We start from the raw sequence: 23246 nt of genomic DNA, 5'->3' as shown, positions 1-23246 counted from the left end.
CTGCATCCCAGAGCTTCGAGCAAAGCATGTCCTGTGCCTAGAAGGTCAGCATGCAGCCAGTTGGCTGCTACGGAGTAGCCCAGCCTATTTTACTTTTAATTTCAGGGACCCAGATTCATTAGTACTAGAGTTTACTTAACAAACCAGCCTAGAACGGGACTTTGAGGGGGTGCATGGATCCAGCGAGAGCCCTGGAGTGCTGGCAAGAGCTTAACAGTCTCTGCTGGTGGGGCTGAGTATCTAGGAGAGGCAGCATCCTTCCTAAATTGGGACAGGCAGACTTCACACCGCCAGCTGGGCTAGTGGCACACTGTTGTTGCAGACTCCTGCACAAGGACAGAAGGAGTAAGACAGTGTTTGCCTTTTCTTTTTGCTTTATGCACTGAGGAGATGACATCCTCAGCATGTGTAATCATTAAATTGCTTTTCGGTAGGCATGCTCAGGTTTTACCCCAGCCTAGGACCTGACCCAAATCCCGCAATTAAAATAATTCAAATAGTCTTCTGCGTTACATTTAGCGCTGGAATTTTTCATGGTGTAACCCTAACCTTCAGGAAAAAAAAAAAAAAAAAAAAAAAAAAGGAAGAAAAGAAAAGAAAAAAGGAAGGAAAAAAGAGGGAAGAAAAAATAATTGGGTGTCCCGACCTGCCATGCAGCGTGCTCTCAGTCCTGCCCTTGCTGCTGCCAGGTACAGAGCACACACACACCAGCTCATTGCCCTTTTCCCCAAATACCTTAAAAAAAAAGAAAAAAAGAAAAAAACAAACTCACAGGTGTCTCCACTTGAATGCAGCCCGGTGGTAGTGTGGCTCTTCATTTAACTGGATCAGAACCTCAGGAGCCAGATGCTGGCATTAGGTTATCACCCTTTTAATTGAATCAGCCCCGTTTATTTTCCTCTGGTGTTCCTGGGTAAATGCAGGATGAGCTGTGCAGCCCAGAATCCAGCTTTGTGTAGGAGCACAAGCCCTCGTTTTCCCCTAGGACAAGCAGTGCTCCTAGGCACAGTCCTTAGACAACTGACTCGAGGCACTCTGGGTTTTCGGAAGGTTCCCCGGAGGCAAATAAGGGAGTATATGAGCTGTCTGCTCATCAGTGAGAGAACCTTGTTTTGAAGGATGTTATTATTTAGCTCCCTGGAGGGAAAGTCGTCGCTGTTTTGGTTAAAGTACAAGGCTGTGTGATGGGACTCCTGGGTCCTATCCCGTCGTGCTCGTACTGTCACTGGAAGAAGTCGCATCCTTCCTCTGAGGACTGATTGTCGTTTCTGCTGGCAGAAGCAGAAAATGACCCTCAAAGTCGATGGAGTTAGGCCAGCGTAAGGGATGTGGAATTGGTGGGTAGCTTGTGGATTGTCCTGACCTGGAAGGCTTTGTGTGAATCTACGAAATCCCTGGCCTGAAAACTCAACCACAGAGCAGCACCAGGGTGGATGCCATCGTAAGAGCTACTCTGCAAACTGTGACCACCAAGGGGAGGGAATAACAGCCAGGATTTAGGAACTGACCATCGGGGTCAAGGATTGCACCAGTAGGAACCCCACAAGCAGAACTGCAGCAGAGGCACCCTGGAGGAGCAGCAGAGAGCTTAGAGGTGGCTTGCTCTTTCCCCTCCAGTCTTCCCCCCCTGTTTTGTGAGTTTGTGAGGATCAAGAAGAGATGTGATCGAGAGGAGCCTTGGCTGCTGCTGAGACCCTCGCTGAGGCGTTAGCACGCTGCTTTGTTACCTTGGGGAGGTGCTGGGAGCCCGTGAAAGCAGTGCTCTGCTGCTAACCACGTTGGGTCGGGTGGGTCCGTGTCCCCTGGGCTCCTGGTGAGGAAGAGGCAGGTGAGGAGCAAGGCTCTGACCCAAGCCTGGCCCCTCCGTTGGCTGGTCTTGGCGCCTGCTCATGGTTCTGCTCCTTGCATTTCCTTCAGCTCAGCTTTTCTCCTTCCTTTTGAGCCACGCTAGCTGTCTGTGCCTTGCTAATGATTAAATCTTGTGGCCTCCGGTCAATCAAAGTTGACGGAGGAGGTTATTTCCCGAGGAAAACCAGCAGCTGGCTGGAAGAGACAGATTCTATCAAATATTCTTCCTCCGCTACGAAAAGCTGCAGCAGGAGCTTTGACGTCTTGTTAGACATCAAAGCAGCCATGCTGGAAGGAGCCCTTGCAGTGACCTCTCTGCAGGGAGAAACTTCAGCCAGCCATGCCGGAGGCGAGAAGGCAGAGGGCTGGGATAAAGCCGGGGGGGTTTCAGGCCTCCCTGCTGCAGATACTCACGTGGAGGGGCTCCATCCATCCTTCCCCAGTCCTTGCTGCCCCACAAAAGGAGCCTGGGCTGCAACAACCTCTCCTTTGTCACATGCAGCCGCAGAGCTGTGGGGACACTTCCCTCTAGGAGTGACTGCGGGGCAGGGTAGAGCTGCTTTTGGAACCAAGCCCAAACCATCCAGGTTGTCTATTTATTTATTTTCTCCTCTCCCTTTTTACTTGCAGGCCTTTTAAACCTCGAGAAGTTGCTTCGCCAGTTCCTCATCTCCAAGGACACGCTCTCGGTCCGAATGCTGGACGACAGCCGGGACCCTACCCCTCTGCTGAAAGAGATCAGGGACGACAAAACAGCCACCATCATCGTGCACGCCAACGCTTCCATGTCCCACACCATCCTGCAGAAGGTAGGTGCCGACCAAGTACCACGGCATCAGTGCTGCTGCTTCCAGCCAGCCAGAGCCCGCGTGCGATGCATGAGCGTGCACGTGCAGGTGTTACTGATAATAACATCTAAAAAATCCTGCGGTGACATTGGAAATGCTCTCTGCTGAGAGAGGAACCGTCCCTGATGGAGTTTCTGGGGGAAATAATTTCCTCGTGCTTTTCAGGACTGTAGAAGCAAAGGTTTAATTGCTCGGAGCTGGTGTGTTTGCTTTAAAGAAGCAGCGCCTGCCCGTGGCTCCTGGTGCCATCAAACAGCCCCTGAGGGCTGCTGAGCACTGTGAAATTAGTCAATCAGTCCAATCCGTTTCCTTTTTTTTTTTTCTCCAAACACATTTCTAACTTTTTGCTTCCTCTCTGATTGTCTTATTAACCAAGATTTTATTTTAATCGTGTTTATTTTTAAATGGTCTCTTGCTGCAATTTTTAGCGTTTGTTTTGATAGCCTACTTCAAAATTGAGCAGTGGCTCCAGATGGAGCCCGAAGTTGTGTGTAGTTCCCCACATCCTGGAAGGAACAAGAAGTACTTTTTTTGAATCAAGGCCGAATACAAGCAACGGTGTCCCCCTTCCCTTTGGCTGCTGTTGCAGGCATTACCCACGGTGTCCTCTTCATGTTATCAGGGCGCTTCATCAGGGATAAATCTGAGATGGTGCTGACAGCCAGCTGAAAAAATTAGCGCTTTTTTATTGTTATTTTTATTATTGCCACCCTAACAGAAGATTTTTATTCAGCTTCTTGCAATTTTGCATTTCTAAATATTCACTTTAGGGTATTCTGGGGGCACCTCCATGCCTTTTTTTAAAAAAAATTTGGGGTGTTTTTTCCCTGGTCCCCATGTCAGGAGCCGTAGTGACTTCCCACAGGCACACGGCAGCATTCGGGCACCTGCAGCCTCCCTTCTCCTCCTGAGCATCCTCCTGCCACCACTGATGGAGACGTCAGAGACTGCCGCGATTTTTCAGCAGTTCAGTAAAACCCGGTGTAATCTTCCCAGCCAGAGGACTGGAGGAGTGAGAGGTTGTAAATAATGAGCTTGTGGTGCGGCGTTCTCACACCTGGGGAGGCTGGGGAGTGTTTTTTTCATGGAGCTGCAGCCGGAGCAGGGGTGAGGAGCTGCGCCCTGCCCAAAGGTGACCGAAAGCAGGAGAAACGTGCCAGCGTTTTGAAAGCACCCTGTGTCGGAGCTGCCTCGGCACAGCCAGCCTGCCTTTGGACGATGAGGGAAATGGCAATTTCTCATCTCACCCTCCACATATGGTCTGGAGACACATGGTTGCTTCCTCGATTACCAGCCCGGCCCGGCCGCCCACCTGGCCGCGGGCACAGTGAGGCTGGGAGCGCTGCTGCGGAGCCGCTCCGTGGCTGCCTTTGATTTTCTGCCCTTGAAATCAAACAGGCTGACTTCAAAGTAGGTCACAGAGCGCTGACATTATCGCTGTCCCCAGCAAGAGAGAAGGGAGGGACATGGGTGCCGCACTTTATTGTGCAGGAGGCTCGAGACGAGGCAGTTTTTGCAAAGCCGTGGGGTCGCGGTGCTCTTCGGGTCAAATGATTTTTTGCTGTGGCCCTTTTGGCACCTGTTTGAAGGACACAGGGTGCCAGTGTGTGACTGACGGGCTGGGCACAGCCACACCAAAGCCACCATCGGTCCCTCCCTGCCTCCATCGCCTCCGGGTGGTCTGGGGCGATGGGCAAACCTCCTCGCCAAGGTCCGGCAGCTGATTTGAGACCAGCTGTGCTTGGCAGCGAGACACAGGCTGTCGGGAGGGTTTGCAGATTAATCCTGAGCATCTGTTCCAACAACCAACTCCTGCTCTAATGAGAAGGTTGAATTTTGGAGAAGAACTTCAATGATCTGGTCTGTGGTCTCCAGAAGAGATCATCCCACAGACAAATCCACGTCCTCCTCCCTGCATCCCCATGCGCTCTCACCCTCTTTTCTGCTCCCGAGGCCATCACAACCCTTGTTAAATTCTGGAGAGCGGTTGGAGTTGCTGGGTTTCATTCACGTTAATTAATTTTTGGGACTGAGGCTCGAATCTGGCAGATGTATGTGGGGAAGGCACTGCTGGGATGGCTGTCCTTTCTCTGTCATTCCACGGAAGCTTTTCCTGCCTTGCTCACCGCATCCCGGTGCTCGTAGCAAAAGGAGATGAGCACTGAGCCCTTTCAGCTGCTGCGTGCCCTCGTTATGTTCGAAAATTACATTAAAAAATTTCCCTCATTAAGTCGATAGCTGAAGAGGAGAGAAGTCGTACCAATTAACAGGGAAGCAAACCTCACCTAACCTCTCTTTCCTCAAAACATGGCAAAGCCAAAGAACATCATCCAGGGGCTCTGTAGGCTTCAGGATCCCATTCAGGGGGTTGGCACGGGTTGCTGGGAGGGGGACAAAAGCTTTTGCTCCCAGGGCTTCCTCCTAGCAGGGTGTTTTTGTGGTGTGGACCCAAAACCATGGGGTCTGGAGCTGCAAACGGGGGCTTTCTTCATGCCAGGCACCTCGTGCGGGTGCAGAGAGGAGACTTCGAGGTAGGTTTGGTGCTGCTGGACTTAATTCCCGTGTCCCAGCTGTCCCGACACGGGGGAGGCAGCAGCGATAAGGATGGGAAAGGAAATGTGGCCCCGTGTCTGTGCTGGAGCTGAGATGGAAGATTGCCAGGCTCAGGTCTAATCTCTTTTTCTCTCCTTCGCAGGCAGCCGAGCTGGGAATGGCGTCTGCCTACTACACGTACATCTTCACTAATCTGGTAAGACGTTTTTCACAGCTTTTCTCGGATGTGCGTGTCGAGCCATGCTAATGGGAGCTGATCTCCCCGACCCCAGGGAGCACGGGGAAGAGCTGCCTACGTTCAGGGCGGCGGGGGCAGGAGCTGGGGGGGGTCCCCACACAAACCCCATTAGCTAAAGGAAGGCGTGTGGGGCGTGAGAGCACTGCTCCAGCAGGATTTGTGGGTGCAAAAAGGGGTTTGGAGAGATGTGATGAGATTGGGGGTCCACCAGGGGATGGGTGGCTCCTGGGTGGTTTGGAAGGGGCACGCTGGAGGTGTGAGTATAGGATCCTGCTCCCTGCTCTGGGAGAAGAGCAGGATGGAGGAGGGATGGTGCTGTAAATGTGGAGAGGCAGAGTGGGCATGACTTCAGCGCAGCCCCTGGTGACTCGGCTTTATAGCTGCTAATAACGCTAATGGGGGGATTGTGTGGCCAAATCCCTCAGCACCGGGCTTAGGAGGCAGCAGGGGGAAACCCAAAATAACCATCAGAGAAACTTCTGGTGCTGCAGCAGGCTCTCCGATGGGCTGCCAAGTGGTGGGGGGAACGCTGCCCACGGGGAGAGCGGGACCTGCCCGGGGCTGCTGGTGGGGGCTGCTGGAAACCGGAGCGCGCGGGACGGGCTGGATGATGAAGTGCCGGTGCCTTCCAGCCCCCGGTGATACTCATAGTCTCTAATTTCTATTAATATTTATGCCAGGGTGTGCTTGTGCCAGGAAAGCCGAGAGCTGAATCACGCTTTGTGTTTGGGTGGGAGACAGACGGGAGCGGATGGAGCCAAATGTGTGGGAAGGGGAGCTCGAGGGAAGGGGAGGGGAAAGGAGGGGAAGGAAGGGGGTGAAAGCCAAGGTAGCAATTGGGGTGGGATGGGGAAAGGTGTCAGAAAAAGCAAAAATACAAAAGAAGGGAAAATCCACGTTTCCTACCTGGGCTAACAGTGTTTTGGTCCTGCTCAGTTCTCCGTCCCTAGTTCCCGACCTTGCTCAATACCAGCCCCGCAAGGAAAAGCTGCACTGCTCTGACTTATCCTCATGTTAACGCTCAGCACTGGCCAGGGAGGGATGGACCTGGGGCAGAGCTAAGCCCCGGGACCTGAAGATCATTTAATTTAAGGCAGCAGCTTCTGCTCTGCGGTTTCTCACCCCTGTGCCACCCAGTGGAGCTGGTAAGGAGCAGGGTCTCCAGCCCATGTAACCCCTGCCCATCCATCTCACACTGCAGCCTGGACACATACAGCATTGCTGGAAAAAGATGCTAAATTTTGGTTAGCCTCAGCCACAGTGGGGCCTTAATCCATAATTTGGGTTTGTCAGTGCTACTGTAGTAGACATAATCAGAGATTTCCACTTGCACATCGCCAGCCCAACGGAGTCTGTATTCATGGATGGTGCTTGGACAACCAAAGTAACTACAGAAATTAAGCTCCTCACTGCTTAATTAAGCTCATCGCCACACTAGTTTTGAGCATGGGTGTGATTAAGCATTTTCTTGGGGTCGAGGGGTGATGTTTGTCTCTGAAACCCATTCATCCAGTGTAACGAGGATACGAGGCAGGTGAGTCAGAAACGAATTGCGTTGCCATTTCCTCCCGCAGGATATTGTTGTTTCCCCTGTTTTATTTCACCACTTTATCCAAAAGACCAGCCCAGAGCAGAGCGAACTGAAATTTTGGCAGGGCCTACCGAAGAAGAAAGGTGACATCGGGCAAAACCTGGGCAGATGGGCGAAGTGGTAAAGGAAATTAGTAATACTTAAATGGGGACGAGAGATGGGAGCGAGCAATTTAGACTAATAAATCTGGAGGGATTATCAAGCCCCTAATGAACCCTCTGAGGTTTTACAATCACTGCCTAATAGAAAAGATAAAATCAGAGCGAGCTGCTGCGAGGGGGAGCAAGCAAGACGAGGGCTTTAAATGGGGAGAGAGCCCATCAGGAGGGGAACAGACGGTCTGTGCAGCATTAAGCTACCTGAAGATGGAAAAACAGGCCAAAAAAAGGATGGAAAAGGGGCGAAAATGCCGAATTAAACACCTGCCCTGCAGCATTAGAGGGGGGTTCTGTTCCTGTCTTCTGGCATTAATTTTATTTAACGAGCGTATCCCGGCCGGCAGCCAGTTCTCTGCGGAGTGCTGCGTGGAGGCAAGCGGCCACGGACCCTCTGCCACCAGCCTGTTGGGACAGGACCGGGGGTCCCCGGGGTCCTGGGGTGCCATCGGTGCTCGGAGGGGAGGCAGAGCAATGTGTGAGAGCAGCTGCCAGCCTTTGGCACGAGGCTGCGGGAGCAAACCAGGAGGAAGTCCTCAGCCCCCAGCGTGTTTCCATTGGAGCCGAGGCGAGCAGCCTGATGTAAAAATATCCACGGGCTAATTTACTGCCTTCAAATTCATTATCAGCCGCCTTCAGCCAGCTCTGGGGACCCTTTCTGTCAGCAGCAGAAGCTCCACAAATTTTCCTGGAGCCCAAATGAAACCCGCAGATCAGAGCAGGGCTGCTGCCTGCTCCTTCCCCATGTCCATCATCTGTGTAAGGGTGCCCTCGAGCCAGGGTGCGACCGAGCCCCCTTTTGTCCTCGTCCCCCTTGTAGGGTGTCACAGTGGGACCTAAGCTGAAGAACAGCACTAGGCAATGTCTGAGAGGGGAGGGGTACAGCTCAAAGCCCAGCTGACAATTTGATTTATGATAATGCTGCTAATAAGGCCAGTGCATAGGTAAAGCATGGCAGGCTGCTTCGAATTGGGACAAAAGGAAAAAAAGAAGAAGTTTCTCCTGGTGCTAGAAATCTTGGAGATCAGCAGTGCAGAGCAGAAGGGGTGTTGGATGCCTCCAAAATCCTGCGGTACAATTAATTCTTGTAGCTTGTTAGTTCTCTGTGGCTTGTTGTTGTTTTTGTCTTTTTTTTTCCTTTTTTTTTTTTTTTTTTCAATATAACATATGGACCCCAGGCTGGGCTTAAATTTCAAAACATTTATCAAGGAGATTAGATGGAAATAATTGAAACAATTAAAATTATTACTGTAAGGAGGGAGGTGTAAAGGAGTTTTACTCGTGCTTTGAGTCAGGCGGTCTATTGAGTGGCTGCAGGTTTGTTCCCCGACAATATTGTGCGGAGGTGTTGTTGCTGATAAAACAGCTGCCGTATTCGATTTCCAGAGCCCAGATAAATCAGCTTGGCTTTGTTTATTTGTTTCCTATTGTTCCTTCTTTGTTAGTGGTTTATAAAGAGCTTGCTCCTCATATAGGGCGAGTTTTCCAAAGCTCAGTTGTCGCTCTGGATGCCCCGTTGGGACCGGCGAGCCAAACAGCATCCAAATGGCCCAGGAAATGTCACAAATTTCAGCTCCATCACGGGCTGTGGTGCTCAGCCCCACTGCAAGAGGTCTGTAGGCATCCCTCAGTCTCTCCTAGGCTCTGGTGCAAGTGAAGGGCACAGACTTTCTCGTTAGGCTTTGACAAATTTCACCCCAAAGGCCGGCCTACCTGCCCGGCTCACCATAGCTGATGCAAAGCTTTTTGAGGAGCTTCGGCCATTCCCGGAATTTATGGTAGGTTCCCTGAATTTATGGTGGATAAATTCCCTGAATTTATTGTGTTTTCGGTGACACGTGGTAGGAGGGCAAACAGATCGGGTTGGTGCAAGGATGCCAAAGCCATTTCTTCTTATTTTAGCTAGCAGGAGAAGAGGAGGAGTTCGGCAAAGCAGCAATTTGTGCCTCTCTGCGTCTTGCTGCCTGCCTGTGCTACCTTTTACCTGTCTTGCATCTTCTTTGTGCATTGTTCAGAGTCCTGTAGGAAGCCCAGCCCGCATTTGATTTCCAGTTGTTGAGTAAATCATTCTCTCAGATCCAGCCCAGGCCCTCCACTGTGAGAGCAAACCTCTTTTCTTTTTTTTCCTCCCTCCTCATGCTTTCTCGTCCTATTTGTCTCAGCCCCCCTACCCCGTTTCCATGTGCCGTCCCTTTCAGGCCCCAAACTCCCACTTGACCCCTTCCTCTTTGAGCTTTTGTCACTCCTCAGCCCCAGTCTCCCTGCGGGGAAATCGAAGTCGTTCGCTTGCACTAACGATGCGGGCAGCGTGTTTTTTCCTAAAGTGCTCCATTTGAAGAGCAGCCTCCAAAATCCAACAGCTCTCCTTGCATGAGGAGATAAAAGGCCCTTCCTTACCAGCACAGGGCTCCGATGCTTTTGTGATGCTTCAGCTTTGGAAGAGCAACCAGATTCTGTAGGGACAGCTCCCCTGAATCACCACCAAGTTCACCGAGATCCCAGTTCCCCTTTAACTACATGAACAGCCAAATAATACGGTGAGTTGGGTAGGTCGTCCACATCCACATACCCCCTCAAAAGGCCGCGATTCATTCCCGTGATGAGGCTTTTTGTTTTTTTTTTTTCCTTCCAGAGAAATTGATTTTAATGCATGGTCCATTATAAACTTACTGACTCTGTCGATAGTTTATAAATAAATGGAGCCTTTCAAGAAAACCATAAAACGCTTAACATAGTATTGCCCACTTCAGTAAATAAGTAAGTGTCTTTTTTGAGGAGCTTAGGAATGATTAGCATGCTCAGCCCCGAGGGCAGCAGGATGCAGAGTGCCAGGCTGGGAACTGTAATCAGAGGTTGGAGGGTGACAGCTTTCTGAAGCACCAAATACCCTTGTGATGGAAGGTTTGCCAGCGTGAGGTCTTAATAATAGAGAAATGGAAGCCTTGGCCCAGCGTGCTCCTTCCTATCCCACATAAAAATAGAGGAGGAACAGTACAGAGTGTTCTGGAGCTGCTGGTGTAAATCAGCATCTGTCAGGGGGACGGATCCTTGGCTGGGATGGGGCTGAGCTCAGTGCAGGCAGCTCAGAGCTACACCAGGAGGCTCTGCGGGTGACCACGGGCTGGGACAGCAGCAGAGAGGAGGAGTAATTAAGAGAGGAGGATAACCACGTGTGTGGGTGTGAGCAGAGGGAGGGGTGAAGGCATCTTGGTGTCAGTGCAGTGAGGAAATCCTGGTTATTGCAGGGCTTTGGGGTGAGGTGAGGTGGATGTCCGACCATATGGGTGAGAGCAGCAGCCAGGGAGGACCTGGGCAACATTCACGGGGTCTGCTTTGGTCCACAAATGAGTCACTGAGGAGCAGATCTGGCAGGATGCTTCATGAAACTGCTTGAATTTAAGCAATGGCTTTGATGCTTTGCACCAAAGGGCAGGTTGCTGATCCCTGTCTCCTGGAGGCTGAGTCCCGCTGTCAGGTTTTTCACTGCTTGTTGTTTTTTTTTTTTTTCTCAGCACCTCAGTTTCCTCCTCTGTACAATGGGTACAAAACCACCTGGCAGGTGTCCCTGGAGTGTTGCTGCTATCACAGGGCCAGCACGAAGTGGGCACGGAGCGATGTGCCTGCACCCTGTGGTTTTGTGCTCCTCACAGATTGGAGATGACTGCGTGTAAATCTCCCAGCCGTAACTCACCGCCGGTGACGCCACAAAACCCGAGCTCGTGGCTTTAAAATCATGAATTAGTGAGCTTGGCCGGGTGGCTTTTATTAGGCAGGTTCTCCCAGTGATCTAAACGCTCGGGTCGCTCCCAGGGTTTTGTCTGCTGCTGTGAAGTGAGAAGGCAGGTCGAGTGCCGCATGGAGCACGCCAACCCAAGAGTGACTTCATCCTCTAATAACTCCTCCAGTGCCGTCTCCCAGGGAACCCCTTTGTATTCAATTAGCTAATGTGCGCCTAGTGCTTTGAAAATATGGAGTGCCATAGAATCGCTAAGTGTTGTTATTTAACGGCACATATTTAGCGGTTGCAGCCCTGTAGCAGAAGTCAGAAAATCTGCACTGTAATTGCCTGGCGCTGCTGCAGACTTTGCTGTGATCTGAGCTAAGCCTGGGGACTTTTCTTCTCTAAAAGTTCATTAATTCTGGCTGCGGACCTTCAGGGCCTGCTTTTTCTGCCATCTCAGGAAACAGGATATTGACTTTTGGTGGGTGCGCTGAAAAAACAGACCTGAAGAGGGGGGAGAACTCAGGCAGCCAGGATTTGTGTATCTGAAACGAGACTTGGAGGCAGTTTTTTATGGTCTTTGTGCCTCGGGTTGAAGTGGAGGCATAAGGGAGCTGATCCAAGATGTGCTGGTCAGGTGTGGTGGTTGTTATGGGGTAAGGAGGGGAAAAATCATTGGGAGCAGAATAGAGGAGAAGAGAGAGGAGGAGAGGAGAGGAGTTATTCTGTGTCAGCTCTGCTGTTGAAGATTCTTGCTGGCTTAGGTAAAAGCCATCTTCAATGTGTCTTGTTGAGTTGACCTCAATGAGCAGTTCTGGGATCTGACACCAAATCCCTGCGCGCCCTCTCTGGAGCCATTTGCCTGTCTGAGCCTTGTTTCAAAAATACAAACCGTATTTCTCTACCTCAGTCTGAAAAGGTGGATGTGCTACTGCTTGCATGCAAATACCTGGCAGTGCAGGGATGGGCTCACCTCCTGTGGTGCCCGGGTGCTGTCCGAGCAGGACTGCAGCAGAAATGGGGCTTTCTGCAGCTGGAGTTTTGCCTGGAAGTAGACAGATACAGAGAAAAGAGGCTGCAGGAAAAGCCAGAAGCTCGCGACGAGCATCCACCTCCAGTGCGAGCTGGGAAAAGGCTGATGTAAGGATTTTCACCAAACAGATCCGGGGCTCTTTGGTGCACAGCATCTCGGTTTCCTTCTGCATGTAGGGCACTCGGGAGGCCGCTCGCCCTGTGCACTGTTTGCCTCGCAGCTCTGCTGGGGGAGCCGTTGTTTTGCAGGGGCTCAGCGCATCTCCTGCTGCTCCCTTTGCATCCAGGAGCTCCTCGGGCCCCGGTCCTCATTAGCCATCTGCCCTCGCTGTGCCGCTTGACAGGATGCTGTGGGTAAATGGATAACCTGTCAGCAAGGCAGGAGGATAATATCATTCAAATGAATCAATAGTTCACAGGCAATTTCATGTTACCTAACGTTAATGCGGTTGTGTCCAAAACGCACTTAATCCTGGGTCTGATCGCTTTCTCGGGGGAGTTTGCCAGGCTGGAGCAGTCTCGTAACTCCGTGTTTCGGAGATTTACAGGCATTGTTCCTGCGCGCACACATACGCAGGACAGATAAAAAATGACTTGACTCGCTGAGATCTCCTAGTCCACGGAGCCAAAAGACATTCATATTAGTGATGGAAGAGATTGGGCACCCAGCAGTTTCTGAAACTATTACTCCCACCTTCTCGCTCCATTTTAGCAATTAGCAAAAGAGAAATTAGTGAGGAAGGCACCATTATTTCCTGCTAATAGGACGGGGAGGGCTGGACGCTCCTCCAGGAAGCCGGTCCTGCTGTACAACCGCTTCCATTGGCATCGAGCTCTCCCTTTTTGACACCATCCTTGGCCAGTTTGCTCCCTCCCCGGAGACGTAGGGTTTTCTGGCAGGTGTCATCTCCTCAGGGCACCTGGAGCAGCACCACAGGATGGTGTTTTCCATACAACCTGTCTTGGTTTATCAGCTCGAGCTTGGTGTTTCTGCCTTGGCACGGCGGTGGTGCGGTGCCGTCGCTGCGCGCCTGATGTCTGCAGCCCAGGATGGGGTCTGGGTCAGGCGCTCTCAGAGGAAATTAGGAAGAGCAAATGGCATTCATTTCTTTCCAGACGTGGCCCTTCACACTCTGGTGGTCTTGCTGGCCTGGGGATTCCTCCTGGCTGGGGTTTGGATGGACAGCCCGTGCCCGTGTGCTCGCGCCATCTGAGGCTCCCAGCTGCATGGGAGCGCTTGTCCTGGAGATGAGAGCAGAGCTGGGGCATCCCTGAGATCCCCCGGGGATGCAAGGTGGCTCTGCCTTTCCCATCGCCCTCTGTCAAGAGAGAAAAGGCCTCTGGCTCTTTGTTTAGTTGAGCACAAGCCATGCAGCGTTCCTAGCAGGTTGCCTGCTCCGCCTGAAACATACCCGGTGCCTCCCTGCCTGCGCTGAAGCAGGGAAGTCCTTTCTGCCAAGCCTCCTAGCACAGCTCAGGTGTGGCTGGCAGAAATCACAGCTCAAAAATGAGCTTTCCAGAACCTGCTTTGGAGGATTTGGGGTCTGTTTTGGGGAAAAATAGAGTGCTGGACTTGGTTGGCATCTTCGTTACCAGCCTGCTGAGCCCCATCGTGGTCAGCACCCAGGATTTCCTTACAGGCTGGTGGGAGGATTTCAGGCCCAGCTTGGAGGTGGTGGGTTCATGTGCTTTTGGCTGCATGGCACCATCTTCCCTTCACTTACGTTGTCTGGTTTTGAACTTTTTGGTGCCTGTTTTCTTTCCTGACCCTGCTTTCTGTTTTGTGTTGTTTTAGGAGTTTTCCCTCCAGCGCCTGGACAGCCTGCTGGACGACCGAGTCAACATCTTGGGGTTTTCCATTTTCAACCAGTCGCACGCTTTCTTCCAAGAGTTTGTGCAGAGCCTCAACCAGTCCTGGCAGGAGAACTGCGACCACGCTCCTTTCACTGGCCCGGCAGTAAGTAAAACCCTTCCATCGCCTCGGTGAGTCAGAAGCTGCTCTCATCCATCGGGACCGTGGGGCAAAGGAGGGAAAGACCAAGGGAAACCTCCCCCTTTGGGGTGAGAGACCTTCGGGAGCCAGGTGGATGGAGAGCTTTAGAGGGCTTGGTTGTACTTGAACGGCTGTGCAGCTTTAAATTAAACCTAATCCGAATTTGATTTGTATTTGGGTGTGAGTGCAGGGGATGGTGAAGCGTTTCCCAAGGGAAATTAGTCCCTGTGTATTTACCTTGGGAAAGTGGCTTGTGCAAGAGGAAGAGGCAGTCTGGATGCACGTAGCATGGAAAAAGCTTGGGCTTAGGCAGCTGCCACGAGGCTGTGCGGTGCTGTGCGCTCTGGTATCTCCCTGATGGGTGCAGACCAGCCCTAAAATCTTCCCCAGGGACTCCTGGAAGCTCAGAGGGTTTGCACAGCAGCGTTGCCAGATCAGGATGGCTGCGGCTGGAGCTGGGGGAAGGGAAACAGAAAATGCCATCAGTGGAACCTTGTGCAGCTTTTTTAATGAACTCCAAGTCTCCTCGACAAGCTGCAGCAGCAGTGTGCTGCTGAAAATCTTATTATCACTACAAAGTGATCTTAAGCAAGGGAAAATAAGGAGCTTTCTGCCCTTTGTGTCCATGTCCTATTGGCTTGACATGGTGCTCAGGCCATGCTAAGTACGTGCCTGGGAGCCTCCTGCGCCGAGGCGGCTGCTGCCTGCCCTGCTCCATCTCTGTAGGGTGGCTTCCAGAAAGCTTTCCCTTTTTTCTGGTGGTTGCAGGACTGTTCCGAGGCATTAAAAATAGATTTCCTTCTCATAGCACAAACGTAAGACAATAGGCAGAGGAGTGCTGCAGGTGTGATGGGGAAATAACAGAGCTCATTGCTCCTTCTTACCCTGTGTTGTCCTAAACGACCGGCAAAATCTGGAGGTGGAAGGATGCAGGTGTATGCCTCATTGCAGCACTTTTCTTTTTTCTTTTTTTTTTTTTTTTTTTTGGAAGAGTGAATGAGTTCAGAGCTGAATGGAGCTGTTTGGTTTGTGAGCCTGAACCTCAATCACCCATCAGTGCAGTGCTAAGCCAGCTGGATGCTCCTTTCATTCATTCCTAAAGCACATTCAGCATACAACAGGCTTCCTCGTGGGCCAGGGAGAGGATGATGAATCTGGAGAGGGGGCTCAGCCAGGCTGCACCACCCCAATCCTCAGCTGCTCCAGCCCAGGAGCATCCCAGGACCTGCCTGAAGGCTTCCCAGGCTCAGTTGTGTGGCTGCTCTTGGCGCATGCCATGCCCCAGGTGATGAGAAAAGTATCTGAGGCTGTGAATATTCAGAGCGGAGGGCAGGTGAAATATTCCCAGGTGGGATGTGTTTCCCCTCCTGCACCTGCCAGGTAAATCCACTTCTCCTTCAGTGTGCTGGTGGAAGTCTGGCAGGTCTCATGTCCTGGATGTCCCCTTTTTCTCTTCCTAAAAAGAGAAAAGGAAGCTCAACAGCTGGAAGTGACAGGAGGGAGGTTTCCTGCGAGCTCCAGGATCCAAGGGCTTTCTTGAGGGAGCTGAGAAAGCATCTGAGGAAGGAGGAGGGAGCTGCTTGCTCTAATGCCATTCTCATTAATCACATCGCAAAGAAAGGAAATCAGAGAAAATCATTCAAATTACAGATGGCTAGATTAGGTAATTAGAATTTAGGCTAAAACAGATGTTTGTAATTAAGTGTTTATGTCATTGAATAAAATCCAGATTGTAAAGTCTATTTCACAGGATTTTAATGGCTTTAATTCTCTGTGTTATGTTTGGGGCAAAGATACAGATGACAATGTTTTAGTAGGAAAAGAGGAAAAAAAGCCTGGCAAAACCTGGACTAGCCGAAGCCGCTCACATTTCCCTGGAGAGCAGCTTGCCTTTAAACATGGCCTTTATGTGGGGGATTTCTGTACCTAGAAAATAAAGGGATGTCTTTCACTTAGCCATGTTTAACCCATGGTTAGTGCCTGGAGGGGATCTGGGGTTGGGAGGAAGGTGTGCGAGGAGCTGTAGGGTGCAGGGGAGGAGGAGATGGGGGCACAGGGGTGCTGCACACACCGAGCCCTCCACGTGCAGCCCCTCGCAGAGCCGTGACCTTGCAGAGACACCATGCAAACCCAACGGGGATCAGCAGGGATCAGACGATGCGAGGAGGAGAATCGATTTGTTAGCAGGCAAATTGGCTCGTGGTGACAGTGACAAAGCTGGCGACAATGAGAGCGTGAAAGAAGTGAGAGGTTTTATGGGCGACGTGAAGAAAGTTGGGATTTCCTGGCATGTAGGAGGCAGCTGGAAGCAGGGAGCTGGTGTCACCCCCCAGGTAACCCCACAAGAAGGCACTCACCTACCCCCAGAAAAGCCAGAGACAGAAGAACAGAGAAGATTTGGCACAGGGATTTAACAGCAACAACAATAATAATAAAAGAGGTCCATTGAGGGCACGGGAGGGCCTCTTGTTCCCTATGGAGATGACTCAATTTTCTGCATCACAACCCCCTCCCCACTCCCTAAACTGCTTGAAAAGTACACGGGGACCACCTGAAATCCCAGCAAATTGTTTGAGGCTGAGAATAAAATATTCCAGTCAATAATGTCAAATGCTTCACCAAGATTTACAAGTCTCTCACTCACCAGCTAATAAGAGATCATTAACTGCTCCGGAAAAAATGGAAATCAAAACCCAGCAGGAGGCAATTACAAGTGCAGGGCCGATGTCCTGATTTGGTATGAGATGGTGAAATTTTGGTGTCACAGGGTTTGCATTTGCTGTCACAACATTTTTGACTGGCCAACTGCATTTAACGTGGTTCCTGATCCAGGAAAGCAATTGCTAATTGTGTATGGTGTAACCGGAATGGGATTCAGTCCACAGTCAAAATTAAATGTTTGCTAAAGAGCTTTACTGATCGGAGGCCAAGGATGGGACAGGCTGGAGAATCAGACCCAAGACTGCTCGGGGCTCACGGAAAGGTGCCCGGATACTCTTTGAGTAAGGCAGGAGCATCAGGTACGTGCAGGAGGAGAGATGGAGCAAACGTGAGTCAGTACCAGGGGACAGGAGTTGGAAAAAGGAGGGATTACAGGTGCTGTTAGAGCTACAGGTTGGGGTTTTGCCGGCATTAGGCTGGAATCGTGCCTTTTTACTCCTGCCTGCTTGTATGTTTTAAGGCTTTGCACTGCTCGTTACCTGCCTAAGCCCAGGCCATTGCAGTCGATGAGGTTCCACCACTGGTCTGCGTGAGGTCAAGCAGGGTTAAGTCGGGCTCGCTCTGTCCAAATTAGCGATGTGGTTGAAGCCCAGGGTTCCTGGGGAGGATTGAACCGGGTGAGATTGTCCCCACAAGGCAGCTGGCAGAACTGAACAAAGCTGAGCAAGCTTCGGAGGAGGAAAGGGGCACGAGGCTGCAGCTGAGCTGCCCGAAGTCACCAAGAGGGCAGGGCAGGGGACAGGAGCCCCCGGCCACAGCTGCAACTGTAAAGGATGCTTTGGGAAGGACCCATGAGGAAATCATAGCCTTGGCAGTAACGAGCTGCAACAGCTTAATTCCAGCCGAGTCAGGAGGTGACAATAATTAGAAGTGAGATCTTAGCCACGCCAGTGAACACAAGGGAGCAAACGGCCAATTATTGACTAGATCAAACCCCTCAGAACGACGGTGTGGGCAAAAGACACTGTCTGTGTGGCTAGATGGCCAAAGAAATCTGATTAAAGGCAAACCGAGCAAAGGTGGGAAGGCGAGGGAGCGAGCTCTGTGCTGCTGGACATTGCAGTGCCACTGCAGTGCAGGTGACAGCAGGACGCTGGAGGCGGTGGCATGGGACAAGACGGTCTCTGTTGCACCAGAAAGCCAAGGTGATGTTGTTTGGGAAACAGCTCTATGAAATCCTCATTTCTCATGGATCTGGCACTCACAGCAGTGCTGGAGGGAGGATCCTCTGGCCCCTAACGCTGGCTGATGCAGCCCAGTTGTGTTTCCTCCTGTGGGTGCAGGGTTCCCCTGGGGCAGCAGATCGAACGGGTGTCCCCGAAGGACCAAAATAAAACAGAGCTTGCTTAGAAAAAGTGAGTTTCTTTCTCTTCCTTTCCCCCGCAGCTCTCCTCCGCCCTGCTGTTCGACGCCGTCTACGCTGTGGTGAGCGCCGTGCAGGAGCTGAACCGGAGCCAGGAGATCGGCGTGAAGCCCCTGTCCTGCGGCTCTGCCCAGATCTGGCAGCACGGCACCAGCCTGATGAATTACCTGCGCATGGTGAGCGGGGCTGGAGCTCGCCGGCAGCGAAGGGTGGGCACGTGGGGGCTGGCACAGGTCTCGGGCACACAGCATCCGTCTGTTTGAAGCCAGCACTGGCAGTGAAAAGAGAGGAGATCTGAGGGCTGGTTTGGTGCTAGCCTTGGAAATACATGAAAACTCCATTTTTCAGGTTTTGCTGCAGAAAACCTGAAGTTCAATGAATTTTTATTATTTTTTTTTAAGTGGGAATGTTTCTAAGCGATGCGAGTTCTGTTTTGAGTGAACTCGGGCTGATGTGAGGTTGTGCAGTGCGACTGCTTAGAGCTCCGTGGCCAGAGGTGAGCTGCCTGTGGAAGGCTTTGGGTCCCTTTGAACCCAGAATTGTGCTCCCTAGGATCAGGCTGAGTTTATCGATCTCACCCTCAGAGCTGAGCTGGGCCACGCAGAACGAGCGTGGGTTTTGAGCCAATTTGGGGCGCATCTGAAATGCCATGAGATGAGGAAATTTCATGAGGGCTTTTTTTGCCAGAGGAAGGACCAGCTGAACCCGAACCTTGTGCTGCTTCAGTCCGTGTACGTGAAGCCATAGTCAGAGACCACAAAGCTTTTCGGCTTCCCTTGTGGCTGAGAAGCTCTCAAGCGATGTTCAGCCCACACGGCGATGCCAGGCACCCACCTTGGCTCCTTTTGCAACACAAAAACCACACCAGCGTTGTGCCATCGCTGCCGGGAGGGTGGCTGGGTGTGTGCCCACCTCGACGGGCGCTGTAACTCACTCTCTCTTGGACAGGTAGAATTGGAAGGTCTCACCGGCCACATCGAATTCAACAGCAAAGGCCAGCGGTCCAACTACGCCCTGAAAATCCTGCAGCACACACGCGGTGGCTTCCGACAGGTGAGGGAGGTAGTTTGGGCTGCTGGGGACGCACTGGGTGCATCCTTGCAGGATTTTGGCTCACTGCACTGGTCCTTATTCTATCCATTACCCCTCTCTCTTTTCAAGTGATGTCTTCAGTCAAAATTAAGAATGCTGTGGGGGCCGGAGCTTGGTGCCACTGGCATCAAACTGTTGAGATTACGTGACACAAGCCCAAGGAATTAGGCTTTCACTAGTAAATCCAAACCTCCTTCAGGAAAAAGGGAAAAAAAAAATGAAGCCCTTAAAGGAGACTTTTTGTCTGTCTTATTTCCATGCTGACAGCGCTACAGCTGCCCTTTTCTTGGAGATTGCCGTATCCCCTAGATGCTGGCAGAGAACAAAAGCTGTTGTGTCTTACTGTCCTGTCCCACACCAGCAGAGCGTTCTGGCTTTAGGAAATCTTTTGGTCTGGCAGCAGTGAGCTTTAGCCTCGGCAGGACGTTGCCTGCCAGCCCTTACCTGTCAAGTGACAGCTCGGCTTTGATGCTGCCTTTAGCTGGCTCCGAGTGAGCCGGGCTCAGGCTGGCATCCTCCCCACAGCAGGATCCCTCGGAGCACCGATGCCCTTTGAATCATTACCCAAGCCCATCACGCTCTGAGTAAAAGTGACAGCTCCAAGCCCGTCTGCATTAACAGGAGCCTACGTTCAGCTGAAGCAAGGGAAGCAAATGCTGTAAGCCTCGCTACGACTGCTGCGTTTTCCACGTGCTCAAACGTGGCAGGGAGCTGGCGTGAAGTGTGCAGGTCCTCCTGGAGCAGTGCTGCTCGGGGAGCTCCACGAGGGCTCTGAGAGCTGCATTACCCCTGGCAGCCCTGCCCGTGTAGCTCAGCTCCTCACTCGGGTGACAGAAACGATGGCTTTTCCTTCCCATCACCAAGTAAGCGTCCCTGCTTGGATCTCCCCTCCCTAGGCAGGTGAAGGTGCGAGGTTTCTGCCTGTACTTCAGGGGGTGCTGGCTCACTCTCTGCTGTCCCTTCTGACCCTTTCCCTAGCTTGCAGGCTTGCTTTGGGGTTGAAGGGTGGTCCTGGTTCCCATCCCGCTGTGTTTGGTGGCTGCAAGCCCTCTCCCAGCAGTTTTTCTGCCTAAAACCTGCTCTGTCTGCCCACAGCAGCCTTTCTGCTGCCTGCTCTCCCCTTCTCAGGCAGCCCCACAGAGGATCTTGCCTAGCAGCAGGGCCACGTGGGACCTGCTCGCAGGTTTTAGGGGCTGTCACCCACGTACCCAGCTGGGACGGTGACCCCAGACCCTGCTGTAGTCTCCTCCACGGCTGCAGAGGGAAGCCGAAGCCCTGCAGGCTGCAGCCTCTCCACTGCGCCATAGGTGGTTATCTTCTGCTTGTCAAGCAGGCTTCCCGGAATGAAAATAACTAAATAAATCATTAGAAATCATTTAATTAAACCCATCGCGAGGGGACAGGGTAAGGAACAGGCATTCACATCCTGGGGGCAATCTTGTTCCCAAGGGTTGCATTAGCTGATTTGTCCGGGCCCTCGTTTGAAACGCTCCTATTCCCTTCTTATTTTTAATCAAGCTCACGCTCTCTGCCCATTTCTCTCTCTTTCTCTCTCCCACCCTCTCTCCTTCCATCTACCGAAGCCACAGGGACTTCCAGCTCATCAGCTTTGATAGAGAATTCACCGAATCTTGAAGCTGATCCAGGTCTCAGCCAGCAAACAAATTAGAGACACTTAGATTTTAAAATTTGCTGTTGCTTTTGGGCAAGGAGAGACAGGGCTTTTTGACATCCAATTCTTAATACATTTATGTAATGCACCGAACGTGTTTTTTCCTGATTTAGCTTAACTAGTGGAAATTTTTCCCCAGCCATATGAAAGCTGCTCTCTGCTCGCAGAATGCCCGATAAAGCACAGGCTCATTAATGTGTCGGTGATCCATAGATCTGACAAGGACTGAGTCGGTAAATGTCATCTTTTTATTTTCTCCCTTTCTTTCCCCATACAAAACGCATCGCTCAGGCTGCTGGGCAGCGATTTGCGCTGAATGCCGAGCTGAGGTTTGGCAGCTCAACGAGAGGGAATGAAGAGGGGCTGGGACTTGCCTGGCCCCGGGGGCAAGCGAGAGGAGAGGCAGGGGGGAGCTGGAGCCCCACGAGGGGCAGATCGTCCCCAGCTCTGGCTGCGATGTCCTGGCCTCTAGCCAGCTCTGGAGCAGTGGAAGTGATGGGGGTGCCTAATTGCAGCGTTGATGAGCTGCAGATGAGCTACCAGCTGATAGCTCCGGGACCCTCCGCAGTCCCCGCCGCATCAAGCCTTTTTGACGGAGAAGCGGCTGAGCGGTCTCGGCGGGGCTTGCTCCTTTTTAGCAAAGGTTCAGAGACGGATCCTGCAAGGAGGCAGCGAGCTCGGAGCCTGCCAGACACCATCCATCCGTCCTGCCTGGGTGATGCCGGGTGTCATTTGTCTCCTCTGGGGGACAGGGAGGCTCTGGGGGGGCTGCATGTGTGCCCCAGGGTTGGACAGGTTTCTGTATCTGGCTCTCTGCATGTCCCCTGCTGACTTTTGCCCTCTTGCCTCCGTCTTGCGGCGTCCTTCAGGAGTGCCAGCCACCTGGCAGCTTTGTGCAGCGCCCTCTGAGGATTTTTCCTTCATTTGTTTGCTCTATTCCCTTATCCACCCCCCTCTCCAGCCATGAATTCCCTCCTTTCTGGGCTGGCGGAGGCACCGTGTACCCAGTACCCACTTAATTATATCTCCTACTGGCACAGCCCCTTCCCGTCAGTGCCGACAAGGATCTCCAAGTGTAGACCTGATGAGAAATGGGAGCAGGCCACGGAGGAGGGGAGGTGATGGATGTGATCCTCAGGACGGTGCTTGCTAATCGTAGCCCAGAGGGGAGCTGGCTTCGCTGCACTGGAGACCTGCCTGGTGTAAGACATCCACGTTCAAGTCTGGCTTTACTTTAATTTTTAGGTAAAAGAATTAGGGACTCCTGAAGTTTATGGAGAGGTCTCGCCGTGTTGTCTCTCGCTGCCATTCGGACCCGCGGGGCACCAAGCAGCAGACTTCATTAAGATCATTAGTGCGAGGGGCTTTTTGTCATCCTGTGCCACGAGGAGCTCGCGAGCCCAGGCATCATTAACGGGGCCGTGTCTGAGCGGAGCAGCTGAAGGATTAAGGGAGCGAGCCACACTTGCATTGCTTTAACTGCTGGTAATTTTCTCCGGAGATAAGAAATCTTTAAGTGCCAGCGATCTCAGTAATGCCTTGTGCAGAGCAGCTGATTTGAGGGGCCTCTCCTGCCTGTGGGGATGACGCAGTGTCAAGTCCTTGCTTGTCCCAGGCTCCAGCAGCTGCTTTTTGGGCTGGTTCGCCCTGAAATAGGGTCTTTGCTCCCTGCTGTCCACTAGGGCTTGTATCAAGAAAGGTCTCCTGCAGGAGGTGCTGAGGGGGCTGCAGGGGGCACGTACAGAGCTCTCTCCATCCGAGCCGTGCTGCCACCTGCCCCCAGGTGCTATAATCCCTCTCACAAAGGTCTCGAGCTCCAATTTGCAGCCAGGTAGCTGTGTCGCCCTCGCTGCTCTCTCGGGAAAGCTCTGCCATCGTCGCTTCAGCTCCTCCCATCCTTGGAAGCCCTCCTTGGGATTTTTCAGCCTGTTTATTTCTGGCTGGTTTCTATCTATTTATTTTTGCGCTAACGCTGTCGTTTTAGCTTCGAAAGCTGTTCCACCTCTTTGCTATGGGCCTCCTCCACCTGCTGTATTTTTACAGACCAATCACTGCCTCCACTAAAAACTCCCGCGTCCTAAAAACTCCTAAATCCTAGTCCCGAGCCTTAACGCCACAACCATCTTAACCACGTCTGGGCAGAGCGTTTGATTATACCCTAACGCGCTCAGCAGATGAATATGTTTTCTGTTTTCCAGAGGCTCTTTATACATAGATAGAGATGATTAAAATCACCTTGACATCCGTCTTGCAGGAAGAGGGGGAGAGCTGAGGATCCCCGCCGTCTCTTGCCACATCAAGCTTCAGATGTGGATCAGCACGAGGAGACAATTAGTGGCACTGTCACCCTGCGAGGGGACAGTCAAACAAGCCAGGATGGGGTGGAAGGACCCCGGCACACGGCAGTGCTTGGCTTCGG

General features: G+C 52.0%; 1 protein-coding gene across 1 annotated transcript in view; it reads left to right on the top strand.

The window, feature by feature from the left end:
* Nucleotides 1-23246, top strand: part of GRIK4 (glutamate ionotropic receptor kainate type subunit 4) — a gene marked incomplete at its 3' end in the record, with an annotated part of 104973 nt that overhangs the window by 57536 nt on the left and 24191 nt on the right. The window contains exons 5-9 of the mRNA XM_082778040.1: nt 2479-2657; nt 5392-5445; nt 13782-13943; nt 18087-18239; nt 19012-19116. Of these exons, the coding sequence (XP_082634166.1) occupies nt 2479-2657; nt 5392-5445; nt 13782-13943; nt 18087-18239; nt 19012-19116 (653 nt within the window). The remainder of the gene's footprint in view (nt 1-2478; nt 2658-5391; nt 5446-13781; nt 13944-18086; nt 18240-19011; nt 19117-23246) is intronic.

The sequence above is a fragment of the Aythya marila genome (assembly GCF_965140915.1).
Source record: "Aythya marila genome assembly, chromosome: 23".
Taxonomy (NCBI): domain Eukaryota; kingdom Metazoa; phylum Chordata; class Aves; order Anseriformes; family Anatidae; genus Aythya; species Aythya marila.
Note: the sequence above shows the minus strand (reverse complement) of the source record. Positions and strands in the feature narration are given on the sequence as shown.